This window comes from Sitophilus oryzae, unplaced genomic scaffold, assembly GCF_002938485.1.
Source record: "Sitophilus oryzae breed Bouriz unplaced genomic scaffold, Soryzae_2.0 scaffold_1499_pilon_pilon, whole genome shotgun sequence".
Taxonomy (NCBI): Eukaryota; Metazoa; Arthropoda; class Insecta; order Coleoptera; family Curculionidae; genus Sitophilus; species Sitophilus oryzae.
The window spans coordinates 1,207,349-1,225,099 of NW_022146168.1; the positions used below are offsets into that span (position 1 = coordinate 1,207,349).

Here is a 17,751-nt window from a genome sequence, read left to right on the forward strand (position 1 = left end):
ATAACATAATTAGTTCTGTAAGTATTATATCGTCGGTTATATTAGCATTTATAAACTTACCCTCTAACTCGTTTAGATAATTGTTTAGGATTGTTATCTGAGCCTTAAAGGCTGCTCGTCTCCGTACTAATCTCTCAATTTCTGTCATATCGATAATAAGCTGTTTGTTTTTAATCGTAATTGTTTTAAAACTGGTTTAAACCTAATTCGCTATAAAGACAATAAATTCCACAAAGCTACAGATCAAAATGATTATGATCTCACTACAGTAATGAAGGTTAAAAGGACAAAAAGGGACTCACTTGATTCTTTGTCGGCTTTTTGACCAATTCCTTGCTTCTTAGAGACACCGGTCTCGAAGGACCAATGTCGGTTTATTTAAAACGTTGATGACTATTTCTGGGTAATTTATGTCTTTCAAAATAAAGTATTTCGGTTTTTTAAATAAACGTGTTACACAATTTTTATGATACAAAGAGTATAAAAGTTAATAGATACAGTAATGTTACATGTCACTAAATATCAAAACTATTATCTGTGGTCTGTGGTCGCATGTGAAGTTGGCAACAATAAAATAACTCTCCACCACAGAGACATGTATTCCGCCACAGATCCGTAATCCTTGACACATACAAAAATCAAACGAATACTAAATTTCATTTATCAAAAGCATTCGATAGTCGTGGCGCAACGATAACCATTTGGTCGCACGGCGCGGTTGTCACATATGCTTTAGTATACAAATGAATGAATGATTTTATTCGAATAAAACCATTCGATAGTTGAAATCATTCATTCATTAACCATTCGATAGTCTAATTCATTCGATAGTTCCCATCGCTAATTTTAAGTGTATTTTTTTAGATATTGTGAATGATGGTAAACTTTTAAGTAAAAAGTATAATATATACAGAGTGTCCCAATATTCCGTGGACATAGAGCTACTACGTATTTTTGGAATCAAAATAAGTTATTAGTTCATTGGAAACAATTTATTTCTATACAAAAGTGCTTGGTTTGTCCGTTAGAGGGTATCAAACTTTAAACATTTTTTCAGATATTTTAAGAACCGTTATTTAGTGAATGAGATTTTGGGTATCTATGTTTTGCTAAGTCCTTTAACATTTGACTTTCACAAAAATCAAGAAAACGGGAAGGGTGAAAACTACCCCCACCCCTACATAAATTTTAGTATACATATTTTCCAACTCCACCAACAACAGATTTTCTTTTAGTTAAATGGTCCTTCTAGTATTTACTACATTTTTTGACTTATTCTTATTAAAAAATTGGTCGTTGTGACGAAGACGAAGAAGAAAGACGAAGAAAAATTGGTCGCACACGAAGGGTTCCGTACCATTCATTATCTATGCAACATTAGACACTATATTATTATAAACTTTTTTTCCGATTTAGCTGAAATTTTGAATGCTCGTATAAGTAATTTAAAAAAAAATGAAGTAACACATTACCAAAAGTTGTATTAATCAATAATAAATATGTAAAAAATAAAAATAAATAAGGTACCTGAACCAATTAAGGCCACGTTAAGGTTTAAAGGGGCATTGCAAGAAAAATATTAATCCAACCCTTGTAGAAAATATTGGGGAACAATTAGTGCTTCATATATGTTGATCCTACATCAAAAAAAGTATAATTTTTTGTTTGTTTTGTGGATTTTTTTTGTTTTTTTAAAACACTGCAATTGGCCTTATTGGGTAACCCAGGCACTTTTAAAGGCCACGTGCAGAAATTGATAAATAGGAGCTATTACAATAAAAAAAACAATTTTTTGTTGATAACATTTTTATTTAACCAAGAAACTTACTAAATTTCGCAATCGTAACAAACAAACTTGGTTTTATTATCCCTGCATAACCCGACACATTCCTCATGGACGTATCGGCAACACAACACACAAAGTCGCATGTCTAACACCCTATCTTCCTTACAAATAAAGCAGTACCAACTCTCCGTTGATGGCTTTTTACTTTTTAAAGCTTTATTTTTATTCTTAACTTTGGAAGTTGAAGGAGTTAAATTTTCTCTGTTACTCGTCGAAGGTACCGCAAAACTAGTGGAAGGTTCGGCAAAACTAGAGGAAGGTTTGTTAAATAAATCTCTGACAACAACTTGAGCAGCTGAATTAATTGCTTTGCGTCGTTTAGTGACTGGAATTTTTAATTCAGGTGTTGGAAACAATTCCTTCATACTCTCCCTCGATTCATTCAAAATTGAGTCTTGATTTTCATTCCTAGTTTCAGGTTCAATTGCATCAGTAGTTTTATTACCGTTACAATCCAAAGATATTTTCTTCTTCAGAACCAAATTAATGAGTGGTTCATTATCAGAATCACTATCGGATCCTTCTTCTGATTCTGAAGAGCTTAACGTTACTTCGTTACGAGGATTTATTTGTGGATCTTCCATTCCATCTTCATTATTAGCTGCAGGAGATGCACGATAGGACAATCTACTAGGAGCAAATGCAATTTCTGGTATGGAATTAGGGTTGTATGGAAATATTCCAGTGGCTTCAAAAGCCGACTGTAAATTTTTCACAGACATAGCTTTTGGGTAAATTTCGCTGAGTATCTTACCAAACCGAGTTCTTGTTATTTTTCTATCAGGAAAAGTTGTCCAATACAGTAATACTTCTTCGTCCCAATAATGTTCAAAGCTGCGAAAAACGCATTTATCAAGTGGTTGTAACTCGTGTGTGGTGTTGCTAGGCAGACACAAAAGAGTTATTCCCAATGCATCTGCGGTTTCAAAAACAGAAATATCCAGGTGAGAGGCTGCTCCATCCATTATCAGCAAAACGTCTCCTTCGGGCTTAAATTTAGCGAAGTGCTGTAGCCACTTACAAAAAACACTTGTGGTCATGCTCCCCTTAGGTGTCATTTCAATAACAGTCCCAGGAGCCATATTTTCTTTCCATTCGTCCTTGCACCTTTTTCCTTTAAATAAGACCATTGGGGGTATGGCTTGACCAACTGCGCTGCCACAAGCGACCACAGTCACGTTTTCGGCATGCTCCGTTGCAATTATGTGAACCCTCCTTTCACCTTTTCTGGCAAGGACCTTTTGCTGATGGTGTAGGGTCAATCTGCAACCCTTTTCATCCATGTTAAATATCAAGTGCGGCTTGTCAATAAAGTTTTTTTCAGTCATTATCTGTTTTAGTTTAGTAAAATAGTCATTTACAATGGTTTTGTTCATTTTTTGGGCCCTAGCGGGATTAAGAAGCTGAGCTTTACGCTCGGTGATTTCTGGGTGCCTGGCAAAAAATAATTTTATCCATCTTCTGCCAGCCATTTCCTTTTCTCGATTAAAACAGTGTCTAATATTTCTAGTGTTTGCAAATGTATACACCGACTTTCGAATGATTTTGTTTGTCAAAGGTACTCCGATATTGCCTAACCTTATAATACGTTGACACAACTCATTTTCTTGTTCTACGGTTAGTATTGAGGATCTCCCCAATTTCTTAACGAAACTTCCAGTTGTGACATGGTTTCGAAGGGTTCGTCTCGGAATATCATAGCGCTTAGCCGCTGTCAGGACAGGCATTCCCTGATTTATACTCGCAAGAGCTCTCCTCAACTGCTGCTCGGACCATTTTGCTCTTTGTGTGGGTGGCATGTTCTGAGAATAGAGAAGAAAATAGGTAAGAACCTAATAAGGCCACATAGTTCCTAACAAGGCCACTCAGGTGGCTTTATTAGGAACGCATAACCTTAAAACAACAAACCCTCGTAACTCCTTTAAAGTTGAAAATAACAAAAAACCCAAATTACTACCATTAAGCTAACTTACCTTGGTAACTCCTTATGTAAAAGAAAAGTTATAAAAACAATGTCAATAAAAAATCACAAACAACATATACAAGAATCCCGTTAACGAAAACGGCTACAAACCACGATGTGCTGTAACTCCATCTGTTGGCGATTTTTTGAAATCACCCATAGACTAAAGTTATAGAGCGCATGGGTATATATTATTGTTAGTTACAATTTTTACGTTAGGTTTGTTTTCTGTCGCTAGAGGGCGTATGGCCTTATAGTAGCACTGGCCTTAATTGGGTAAAGTACCTTATGTAAAAATGTGTAAAAATAAAAAAAAAACGATTACAAAAGTCGCCTTGACTAGGATTCGAACCTGCTTTACTACGGCTCCCACGTCATAGCAGCGTAAAGTCCTAACGCTTTAACCACGCGGCCACCGAGGACTTGAAAGACTCTATGTAAAATTCTTAATTAAAAGATAATGTTTAGTGAAAGTGCTTTTTTATTTATAAACATTTATTTAATTCTGTTTTTAGTATTTGTTCTTATAGCGGCAACATAGACACATTATCTGTAAAAATTTCAACTGTCTAGCTATAACGGTTCATAACGAAGACGGACGGACAGCGAAGTCTTAGTAATAGAAGGGTAATAGGGTTCCCGTTTTTACCCTTTGGGTACGGAACCCTAAAAACATAATATTTTGATCTCGATTTTGATAATACAGTAGTATAAATATTATCGCGCGCCCAGACCACTCGTGTACTTGGGAAACAATAATTATTGTGATTGGCATACAGGGTCCGGCGATAGTGCGTCGTAGCTTCTGTAATAAATAACTTACAAATTTTGTATAGACGCCCGGTGCTGCTATATTATCAAGATATTATGTTTTTTAATTGAAAATAAAAAAAAATAAAAACATTTTGCGAAAAATTAAAAATTAAAAGAAAATCGTAAAAAACTCAATGGCGTATTTTTGAGGTCGAAATATACCACCCCTAAAAATATTTGCGCTTATTTAAGACTTACCCTCTATAGCTACTTACCAATGAAAAGTGGTGATTCCCTTATTTCTTTCGGTTTTTGATCGATTGCAAAACAGAAACTTTAAATCTAAAGCAATTTAAATCTAAAGTTTCAAGTTTCTTTCAATAACATCAAGAGTAACCAAATAAAAACAATAAAATAGGACTTGTAGACGTGGCTCTTTTTTATTATCAATATAATATATCACGCACTAAAGAAACTTTCTTAATAACGTTAACAAGAAGTTTCCAGGCACGTCCGGAATTCTTAACTAATTTTCATTATATTTCTTTGTAAGAGGTTTGTAGTAGAAAGTTCTGGTGGCGATCTAACCTCCCTTTTTTATTGCTATGTTTCGAGTAGCACAGTTCTTCTAATTTATATTTTTTTGTTGAAAACTATCGTTGGACGCTTTTTAAATTTTGATAATAAAACGCATATTAAAATATCATAAACTAGTTTTATTCCAATATACAGGGTCGCTGTTATTTATTATTATTTCGGTAAAATATAGGAGGTACCGCAAAAAGTTAAATATAAAAGTTATAGGGTTTATAAATATCTATTAGCGGGTAATAAACTTAAATATACAGGGCCGGTCATAAAGTAGTGACACATCAAAGTTTAATTTTTTTTAAATGGAACCCCCTGTATATTATTGCATATTTCGGTTCTTCCTTCAATTCTAAGCAAAAATCGAAATACTCACAATGTACCTCAAACCAACCGTTTCCGAGTTATTGACTTTTGAAAATATCACTTAAACAATTTGATTTAATTAATTTCGATATGTTCAGGTTCATTTAACGATACCATTCTGCCGAAACTGTGATACTTGATACTTAATAATATTTGACATTAGTTCTCAAGCATTTATAGATGTATAAAAGTATATCAAGTCTGGAAATTACAAAATGTTCGTTTAAAATTTCAATTCTTCAATTTATACATTCGGAAGTATAAGAAGATATGGTCAAAAAGCTATAAATAAAATTGAAAGAATAATAAATTTGCGCAATAGGCAAGGTGGTAACCCTTTCGAACATGTAGGGCATTAGAAACTAGTTTGTAGAATGTGATTTATTTATAATAACTACGATTAATATTATGCATATTGTTAGATCGTACACTGAGAATTTCAAATTTACAATAAAAAAAGTTAAAAATAATATCTTTAAATTGCTGAGCTGGATATTATTTATTTGAATCTTTCAATTGGCTTGATTTTCCTTATTCAATGTTAATTAGCGCTGATCAATATTATTGCAATGAATATAATCAGATTAAATATTTTAAGAAACCAGGGTCGGACTTGAAAATATTTTAAATAATAATTAAATAGTTTTGTTGTTGTTAAGATACCCAAAACAAAAAAAAAGTATAAAGTGTGGCATATCATTATACTCAGGAGACCGAGTTCTGTCAAAAAATGAAATAAAAAATGCAGGTCCGTATTTAAAAAAATTATGTCGGCCTTTGTATCTCACCAATTATCAGCTAATTTGAAAATCTAAAAATACTGTCAGATAGCCCTAATAAAGTGGCTATGAATATGCAATTAGTTTTTTGATTTTCTAAAAAGTAACTACAGGAAAAAATAAAATTGATTTTCAAAAAAATCGTTTTTTCCAAAATCTATATCTAGCAATCTTTGAAATTTTACAAACTTTTTGGATAGCATTTTGGTGAACATCCCAAGACGCAACTAGTGATGGGCAAAACTGTTATTTTTAGATAACAGTTGAAACTGTTATAGTTATTTATAAAAAACAGCTTAAAATAACAGCTTAAAAATAACAGGTTTCTTTATTTTATTGCTAAATATCTGAAAGAATATGAGGCGGTCACCGCCAGGCGTATTAACGCAGTTGCAACAATGACGTGCTCGGTGGTAGTATTTCCAGGGTGTCATAACATTTCTAAATATCGATTGTTATCTAAAATACCTCTCTAAAAACGGGGGTTGTTTACAAATAAGCGCTGTTTACAAATTGCGATATAAAAAAGCCAAAATGCCGCCACTCGTCTATATCTATAAATTCCGATCTACCTACGCCCTACCCCTCGATCCGCGTAGATTCTGAATTGCGTAGCAGTGTACAGGGTGCATCTCACTCGACGGGCGAGAAGCTCTTCGTTATGATTTTACCATTTGCGGTCAAAAAATAGCAATATAAGAAAATGTGTAGTATATTCTTCATAAGTAAACCAACTACACACTAGAGTTCGAATTAATTTTACACTTAAACTAGCATGTACAGTTTGACAAATATAGGAAGAGACTTGGGGATAGCACCGGTCGCGCACACGATAGAGAGAGAACGCATTCGGCGGAAGAGAGATGCAGTTACGCTACGAAAAATCTGATTGAAGCAAATTTGTGGGATGTCCACTGCGCATCGGGGGGCGTCTCTTATTTTATATTTCTCACGTCTCTAGCTATACTTGTTAAGTTGTACCCGCGACTTCGTTCGCATCGAATTATTAATTTGTAATGGTGATGATAAAGCAAAGCAAGAATTTCCATTAACATACAAACTGGATAAAATTTTCTCACATTTGCCAAAAATATGCTTTAAACGTCGAGCAGTTTAAGCAGAATCGTGGTTAATCAATTACTCAACTTTTTGGAACACCCTGTATTATTTTTTAAAAAATTTCAAAATATGTAAAAAAACAAAATAAATTATGCGTGTCCAATCGTTTTCCCGAAAGACTAACCGTTTTTTAAATAATAAATATTGTAATATTTGAGGGGCGTTTTCACCCTCTTGGAATTTGAGATTCGAGAAACCCCTCCTTATCGCACCTCTACACCCCACAGTCAATCCGTTTACCAAAAATCAGCTTTAAACGTCAAGCAGTTTAAGCAGAATAGTGATTACTCAGTGGTCATATTTTATGAAACACCCTGTATATATTTTGTAAAAATCTCAAAATATGTAAAACAACAAAATAAAATATACGTGTTTAAGAGTTTTTTCGAAAAACTCACCAGTTTTTAAATAAAAAATATTCTAATATTTGAGGGTGGTTTCACCCCCTTAGAATTTGAGTTTCGAAAAATCCCTTCTTATCGCACCTCTACACCCTAAAGTCAATCCGTTTTCCAAAAATCAGCTTTTTACGTCAAGGGCTTTAAGCAGGATCGTGATTAATCAATGACCAGATTTTTCAAAACACCCTGTATACATTTTTAAAAAATCTTAAAATATTATTCTGAAAATTTTTCAGAATAAATAAATACTTAAATATTGAAACTTAATAACAAAGTATTGAAACATACAGCGCCATAATATCTCGACCTCCGCCCGTTATGCTCGTAACAGGTTGAAAAACAATATGTATCTAAAACAACTGATGCGTTATTCTCCAACCTGTTTCAAACCTCCGATTATCTCGAACGCCGTTCTGTTATGCTCGTAACAGGTAAAAAAACAACATAGCTAAAACAACTGATGCGTTATTCTCCAACCCGTTGCGAGCCTCCATCGACAATCGACCGATGCAGCAGCGCTCCTTTCCCACTCCTGTTATCTCGACAGCCAGGCGTTATGCCCGCAACTGTTTCAAAAAAGCTGCTTCTTTTATATCCTATTATTTTTAAGCTGTTGTCAGCCCAACACGACGCGCCGCGCCGTAGCGCATACCCCACTCCGTTGTCCGTTGTATCTCGCCGCCTGTATCGATGGTTGTGAAATAATAGGTTTTCCATCCATACTAGTTGTTTTTTAGAATTGCTTCGAGCAGCATCGAATTTCGTGGCGGTGCAGAGCGCCGACTTCGTTTCACGAACACTCGATCTCTGCGTGTTGTTATTTTATATCTGTTATTTTTTAAAAGCAGTAACGGTTGCGTTATGTTATTTCTAAATAATTGTTATAAAATAACAGATAGTTAAATAACAACCCATCACTAGACGCAACTTTGCCCCAATTTAACCATCTTCGTATCTATTACGGTTTCCGAGATACCAATGCTCCTACCTCGAATTTGTAGCACCCTGTATACATTGGGTTCTATATATAATATACATATAATATATACTATTTAAAAAAATGAAACTTTGATGTGCCACGACTTTATGAACGACCCTGTATACTTAAGTTTTTACTAGCTAATAGATATTTAAAAATCCTATATAATTTTTGTATTTAACGTTTTAACGGTACCTTCTATATTTTACTTAATATTAATAATCGACCGTTTCCATACATAAAAGCCGATCCTGTATATAGGATCGTTGTTATATATCGCTGTTATATCTCCTACGCGGAGCAAAGGGCTTCAGTGAAAACTCTCCATCGGGTTTTATTTTTGGCAGTTGTTTTTGCTTCCTTCCATGTTGACTCCACTGGTTGAAGCTCATTCAGTATGGAATGTCTCCATGTTTGAGCAGGTCGTCCTTGTTTTCTTTTGCCTTGGGGATTCCACTCCAACGCTGATCTCGCTATATTGCCATCTGGTTTCCGCAAACTGTGATCTATCCAACCCCATTTTTTTTTGAGAATATCATTGCCTACTTCTTGTTGGTTTGTAAGATGAAGCAGGTCAGTACTGCGTATAGTGTCTGGCCAAAGGATACTCAAAATGATGAATTGAAAAGATATACAAAAATGCAAGATGCGATAATCTGTATTAACCTTTGCTTTAATTGAACTGGATAATCGAGTCCGCACTGTATATGATAGAACGATACCATATAAAACACACATGAACTAAACATATATCTAGACTATTTTATATTCTAAGCAGACGAATAGTACTAAGCAAGATCTCTGCTATTGTGGGAAGCAACTATTCGTTACATCGCTCGTTGCAGCTCCGTTCTCTTTCATTACACCGATAGTGGGTCTCTCGAAAAGTTAATTAAAACCCCATCGTTGCACAATTTAATTATCGCGTCAAGTTATAAAACAGAGCGCTACTGCGAGCGCCGAGCCGCCCCCTTCTCCAACTGCGGCTGTTTTACGAACTACTTTGTAGTTTCAACGACGCCTGTTAAGGGCTGTAAAGTTTGCGATGGAAGCGAGTGCGCACGTGGCATGAAATTAGGTTATAATTTCGGTGTTATTTGTTTTGTAGGCTTTTAGCAATTTTTTTGTTATTTTTTATTCTATATATTATAATAGGTACTTTGTTTTATAACGTTGTTATTATGAATAGTAATTTGTCTATTATAAGATCAAGTGTTATTATTTAACCTAAAACTTCACAGAGTAGTGTGACCAAGAACTGGAACAAAGGAATGTTTCCTCAGCAGCGTGGTACACCCAGGGGGGTGACAGTGAAATAGGAAAATTGGAAACAGTCATTAGTGTCATTCTCCTGACGACAAGTATGGCCGCCTAGACAAGGACAGCATTGTTTTTGTCTAACTATTGTCTAACTTCACAGTTTAGAATTGACAGACTTCAGTTCCAGAGACAACTTCAGATTTGTTCTAGAACAAATTAGAAAATATTCAACGCCATTTTAATTTATTCCGTTTAGTTTCGTTTTGGAAGTTCAATTTAATATTTCCGCTGAAATTTATATATATAAAGGTAATAAAGGGTAAAAAATATATATTACATGAAGAATCCTGGAGAAAATGACGTTTCTGCAGTAGTAGGTATGTCCCATGTATATGAAAAATAGGTAGTAAATAAACACTGTTTTTATATTTTTTAGATGCAAGAAAATGGTGTTATAATCTCTTTGATCGGCGATTTTTTTGAAAATGGAAACAATTTATAGCAAGGTAAGATCATTTTTAACTATAGCCAACGTTAGTTATCTCCAGTATGTGCGATTTATTGTCAATAATGCAATAATGCAATAAATCGGACTGATAATCTGCTTATGTTATCCGACTAAAAGTCTCTTTTTGATTTATAAGCCAGGTCTCTTTGGGAATAATGAACGCTTTTTTTAAACAGTATATTTATATTTTATACCTTGTTAATTTTAGTATAAAAAAAATTGTTTTTCTGTTTTCAGGTTTTTGTATAAGGCTCCTGTTTTCATGTTCCTGTGTCCGTTTTCTGTCCTTGAAGTCTGCGAATACGTTTTTTTACAAATTACTGTAAGTCATGGTATTGAAACCTAATTGGTATTGAAATAATACAATCCTCTATATTTTTATATTTATTTAGTCACGTTGTTTCATATTTCAAATAAATATATGTGAATAAATTATTTTTTGGTTTTATTTATGAAAAGAAAAAACACAAAATACATTTGAACTGAAAGAGGGCCCGCCATTGAATAACCGGAAACGGAAATGAAAATTAAGCCATCATGTCCTTATCATGTCAACCTGTCAATTGGAAAATTAGTTCTCCAGACGACAACGAAGGCTTTCGGTGGCGTATCGTGTTTCCACGATTTAACACAGATTTGACACTTCTTTCTAGTTAATTATTTTATGGGTACACCGATGCTTCTACAACCAAAGTAGGAACAGAGATATGAGTATTTGGGATGAAAACACAAAACATCCCCCTTTAGAACTTTTTCTTTAATGGCTATAAGCGGGAGTAAAAGACCAACCGCCCAAACAAACACTAGAGGCGCCACCGGTCTTCAAATGGTCTAAAAATTGCGAAAATTTAATCATCTAATTTTGACACAAGGGGTCGCGCTTCACTTTTTTAATTTTAATTCAATATTGTTTTCAAACGATATTATTAGACTTTGTTGCATTTTGTGAATGTATAAATGTTTTCTTAGTATAAAGTTGCATTATATTAATTTAAATTATATTACATACATATTTAGAATTCAAATATTATGTCATATAGGTACAAATGTCAGTTTCCGTCTAAAATGTCATCTTGATAACAAAAAATTAGTTATGTCTTTGGCATAGATAAATGCAACAAGTTTAGATTGGAAAGCCCGTCAAAATTTTCAGTCGCGAAATTATTTTGGGTCGCGACCGTTATACGCGATCTGGCGCTGCTATAGCGGTCGCTAAGAACAACGGCAAACAAAAACAGAAATAATTTTCTCTTGTCAAAGTCAGAATATTCAAAAATCATAATAATCTTTCAAAATCTAAACATCTAAACCGCTCTCATTAAAGAAATTCCGAAAAGTGTTTATAGCGTTCATTTTCAATGTAATTATTGCTATCTTGTGAGTTTAATTCAAGTTTTATTTACTTCAACCGGTGATAATTGTGAAAAAGTGGCATTAAAAACTTAAAAAGCTGTGCTGTGAACTATGAACTGCAAAAACCATCGTGGATCGTGGCATAACGTCGGTTTCCAATGTTTCATAGGTATTTCATACATGCGTCCTTATATAAAATAAAGTTTCTTGTATGCAACACACTGTATTTTATTTATAAATAAACGAACGAAAATAATAATAAATTTGAATAAACAATATTTGGCGATATAATTCCGGAAAAAGCCGAACCGCTCCGAAATGTTCAAAAGTTTTGGGTCGCGACCGTTGCAAGAATAGCGCCAAATAGTGTTTACATTGTCCTTATGGGCACTTTCCAATCTAAACTTGTTTCATTTATCTATGGTCTTTGGTTATGTCAGAAATAGTTAAAATCATGTTAAAATATTAAAATTTACAAGTTATAATTAGATATTTGATATTATTTCAGAAACAAAAACATAATGATACAGCGTAATGTTGATATGCAGGTCCAAAACAAAAAGTGCCGTTATATTTTTCAGTTTTCGTTGTCAGTCGCGTAAGTTTCAGTGATTTTAGTGTTGTCGGATATTTTTATTTGTGAAATAGAAATATTGCGTTTGGATTGCAAATCTAAAAGTGGAAGTTTGCAAGTTTGCAATGTAAGTAAGCGTTTGTCCATTTTATACTTTACTTTTTTCATACCTACGACAAATATACATATATTGAAATTTTATAATTCGAGTTATTTAAAAAAAATGTTAGAAAACAAGCTGGTAATCCTGTAATTGACATAATTGTTATGTAATAATAATATATTCCATTTAAATGTAATATATTACTTTACAATTAAAAAAATGTAAATTAAAAAAATATTTACAGGCAATAATTGAAATTTTTAGCATGCGAACAAACACGAGAGGCGCTTTATTATTTACTTTCATTTCTTAACATGATAGACGAAGTTCTAAAGGGGGATGTTTTGTGGATGAAAACTAAATACTCCGAATCAATGGGCACCTACCCTAACGTCCTTTGGACCATGGCTGGGAAACTTAAATGAAAATGACAGTTCATTAAAAATAGTTTTTCCTCCAAGATGCAGAGGCGCAAAATATTAAAACTGTCAATATTAATAATGCAAATGTCAATATCTGACAATATTAAATTTGATTTTTAACTGTCACGAGACCTTGCACGAGACATTCAGAAACGCTTTTGTTGTGATTTTACGGTTTGATTTCGTTTTGATTTGTCGAATTATTGTAAAATTAAATTGCTTCAGATTTTTTGCCAGTATTCTGTTTTAGACAATATGTTTTTTAAAAATGGTGGGACAATTTGTGTTTTGTATAGACTCTTAATTATTTTTATCATGGAGTTTAATTGTTGTACACCTGGTTTCCAAAGGATACAATGGTAAGTAAATTAAACATATCTATTTACAGTTATAGATTTTTTAAATTAGTACTGCGAATAAATGCTACTTGCTCAGCAGTTATTTAATTTTTTTTACGGTGCATGTAAGGAATTAAGGACGCGCGTTGCGTTATTTTAGCATGATCAACAGATGACTACATCTAATTTAATTTGTTTTTATTATTTCAGGTCTCAAACGGAAACAAACTGGGAATCTTGCCTATACCAAAATTATATAGCTGTTTCCAATTCACTTCAAAGGGAGGAAAATTATGTAAAACTGCCTGCTATTTGCTGAAAACTGCCAAAGATTAAATTATAACTGTAACAACTTAATATATACTATTTCTAGTCTTTTTAATATTTTTTTTAATTAATATCCGACATATAAGAACACTTTGTATGCTTTTAATTAAGTTGATTTATCGTTTATAATATGTTCGACCTAATTAAAAGCACACAAAGTGTTCTTACATGTATGTCTAAATTTATTTTAAATTAACTAAAACAACCCCCTTCCCCGCGCCCCTCTCCATCATTAGTATTTCTTCCTCTGACTACCAGAGGCGCCCTTGTATAATAAAATTGAAATGTATTATAAGTTGCCTATCTATTTAATAGTATAAGTCTTTTATCTATGCTTTAGACAAAAATCTGTGCTAGCGAAAGATGCGTACAACTTAGATATGAACTATTGGAAACAAAAAAAAATTGTGTGTGCACTATGTACGCATATTTGAAGTGAACCTTCTTACTCACATCTATTAAATTGAATGATTTGAATGATATATCTTTTTTTATGAATGCTTTTTATAAACTTCAAAAAAATTAAATTAAATTTTACATAACCAGATTGTCATTCCAAATCGCTGTCTTTTTTAGACAGATGTCACTTGTCTTGTCGTTATTCAATTCATTATTCGAATTCTCAGAATGTTGCATAGAAATGTTGTTAACAAAAGTTTCATCTTAAAATAAAATATTAATCACTCACAATTGTTTATCTCCATCATTTACCGGATTAATAATACAGAAATTACAGCTCAATTACAAACAATTCATTATTTATAGCGATTTACAGTACTTAATTCTATTAAATTATACGAATATTCTCGTTGATTATTGGTTCGAAATAAATATGACAGTGTCCTCCAATGAAAATGCGAGTTACTAACTCTAAATTCTAATTCTGAGCTGGCAAATGATAGATCGCTATTCAGAAGCTACAAACATGCTACACATCTATTGTTGGTACAGTTTCAAGTTGATTATAGTGGTTTTCTTGGCCGCGTATGGCACAGATCGTTGCCCAGTGTTGCCACAAGCTTATATTTTCATTGAGGTAGATTATCACGAGATAACGGGGTTAAATTGTTTTACAAAGGGGTAGATCTATCCCGAATGGGGCAACACTGCCGCTATCACTTTTCCTGTTGTTAGCTCGTGCGCCACTGCCGTCTCGCATGAGTCACGGCTGTCTCGTGGCCGTCATTAAATAACTATCTTAAGGTGCGTATTCATTATCCGAATGAACGAACGAACGAACGAACGAACGAACGAATGAAAGTGCGGTATATTTAGACGGGGACCGAACGCATGCGGCCGTTCGTGCGTTCGTTCGCTCGACCATCCGTTTCGAGTCGGTACATCAAAGGCGTTCGCCAACAAATGCGTCCGGTCTATGGTCCGGTCTTCTCGTGCGGTTCTATCGTACGGTCCCCGTCCATACCACTAGCGAACATTCGTTCGTTTGTTCGTTCGTTCGTGCGGATAATGAATACGCACCTTTATCCGATAGTCAAGCAGCCTTAGGAGCGATCAACTTAGTAATCATCAATTCGAGTCAGTTGGTCAGAGAATGCATAGACAAGCTGAACAAATTAGGCAAAGAAAATAAAGTCCTCCTACCCTGTGTGCCAGTTATCTTCGGATTGTCGTGGGTTTTTTAACAGGACACTCACAACGGCGAATGCAGATTCTTTAGCGAAAATGGGAAAATACCAAAACACCTCGTCACTGAGTGTGTCGAAACGACAACCATTTGTGCCATAAACTTTGGTACGACTGATATCAGAGGTGGAGAACTAACCTCTATAAATCCGTCTTATATAATGGCTTTTGTCAAAGCCCTGAGACTGTATGATGAGTTATAACTCATGAAAGAGGGACACAATAGATCTACAAGGTCGCGGTGATTCACTTCCCCTCACATTTAATCTACAATCTACAATTTAAATAAAATTAAATAAGAAAGAACACTTTGAATGAATGAGTTGTGTAAAAACCCTTGTATATTAGTCCGTGCCAATGTATTTAACCAATATCCTATTTTTGTTTCCAGAGGGTAGAACGCTGGAACTGCACTCTCCGGACGCGGTGCACAGTTGCGTCCTGCGGGCGTCCGATGCCGGCGAGGCCGTGGCATGGTTCAACACGTTGCATTCTGCCCTGGCCATCCTCACCACGTCGGCGTTGCACGATGCCTCGAGGGCCATTCCGGACCTGAGGCACATCGGATGGTTGCTGAGGAAACCCAGGACAGAGGTAGGAACATGCCATTGCAATACTTTCACCGGTCTCATCTGTTTTTTTTCTTCTTCGGCGAATGTTCCACTATGAACTTATCTTGAGAAAAAGATATCTTGAGAATACGAGTAATAGTTCCGGAGATATCTGGAATCTAAATTATCAATACCTGTCATTATTGACACAAATTAACCATGTTGACTAAATAGTTATTAGACTGAAATCATAAATTTTAAATGTTTTTGTGCCGAAAGTTCAACAGAAACTGTTTTATCATCATTTTGTTAGAAAAAAACATTTATGATTAATTTAAAACAATAAAAAGTTCCCAAATTTATCATCTCGGTCAAATAACAATTTACTCAACATGTTTATTTTTTGTCAATAATGACATGTATTGACTATTTCCATTCTAAATATCTTGAGAACGGTTGCTCGTAGCGATTTTTACCAAAGTATATTTTTTACGAAAAAAATCACGGAAATGTATAGTTTTTCACTCACTAGTTTTATACAGGTACTGACGAAAAGTTATTACTCTTCAAAGCAGTTAAACCGCGTGTAAGTGGCACCCCCTACAAATATGAGTCATATTGACAACAAAATCAAATTCCTTCTGCCAAAAAACTCCCAGACACCAATTTTCATCCAAATATTGACGTTAAAAATAAGCACATTTTTTCAGATATTTTAAAACTGTCATTCCGATTTGAATCAGATTTGGGGTTTCTATGTTTAAAAGTTGATTCTCACTATACCTTCCGTATCAGCTACCTTCCGTTGCCCTTCCGTTTACGTAAAATATTATATTATGTAAATGAATAGGACAATGCACACTATCCGTTCCGTTTTCCTTCCGTTCCATATCCTTTCCTTCTACACATTTTTTGGCGGATGGAGTGAAGCGTATCGGAAACAGCGTTGTCAAGTTCTTACATTTGTTACCATTTTGTTGATATTTATTTATTCTGTCACCTCTTAATTAAATCTATTACCTTTTTCAAAAGTTACAAATTTTTCGTAATGACGAAATTGTACAGGGTGGGTCAAATTCGACGCTTTTAAATTGAAACACCCTTTTCTATAGGGGATAGATAAAAACTAATATCGGTGTCTGCAGCTCAATTTTTGTCAAAAACATGATGGTGAAAACCGCATATCGATATCTGTTACCGTTTCGGAGTTACGGGGTGTTTTTCAAACATATGTATTTTTAACAAATCGCTGTAACTTTTTTGCTATGGAAAATTTTGTATTTTTATGAAAACATTTCCAAAGCACCTTTTTACGTAGAATTTAATGGTTTAAGTATAATTTTTTTTAAATTAATAATTTAAGAATTATCAACAGAAAATTTGATTTCTTATATGGGACACCCTATATATTTTTAATTTATTGGAAAGAATTTAAAATTACCTTTCCAAAAATATAACACACTTAATATTTTGCTTGATTCCTCTTCGAGATATAGACTATATAAAAAGTCGCCCGCTTTAAATAAGTAGGCTTTGAACGGCACCGGCTGTAATGCAAAAAAATTCTAGCTGTGAGAATCAATTAAAACGAAAATAATATTTGCTGTGACAGATGCAGAATTTTGTAACAATTTAAAATATATTTAACCAACATAAACACATTTAAACTATATCTAATAATAATAAAAATAAATAGCAAACCAAGACATGAGATTTTGCTACAGGTGTTCGACATATCGACCGTCTTCTGTTATGGACAGACGGGGTCCTTTTTGAACATATCTCGCGGAATTCATTAACTCAGTGAGGGTGAAAGATACCCTCTCATAACTGCTAAGTATTTCTAATTCTTGTCTAGATTATACGAAAGAATAAGG

At 34.0% G+C, this 17,751-nt stretch overlaps 1 protein-coding gene across 1 annotated transcript in view; it reads left to right on the forward strand.

Annotated features, from left to right (window-relative positions):
• Positions 1-17,751, forward strand: part of LOC115877823 (beta-1-syntrophin) — a 196,825-nt gene that overhangs the window by 167,259 nt on the left and 11,815 nt on the right. Inside the window, exon 3 of the mRNA XM_030894150.1 lies at positions 15,715-15,917. Coding sequence (XP_030750010.1) covers positions 15,715-15,917 — 203 coding nt within the window. The remainder of the gene's footprint in view (positions 1-15,714; positions 15,918-17,751) is intronic.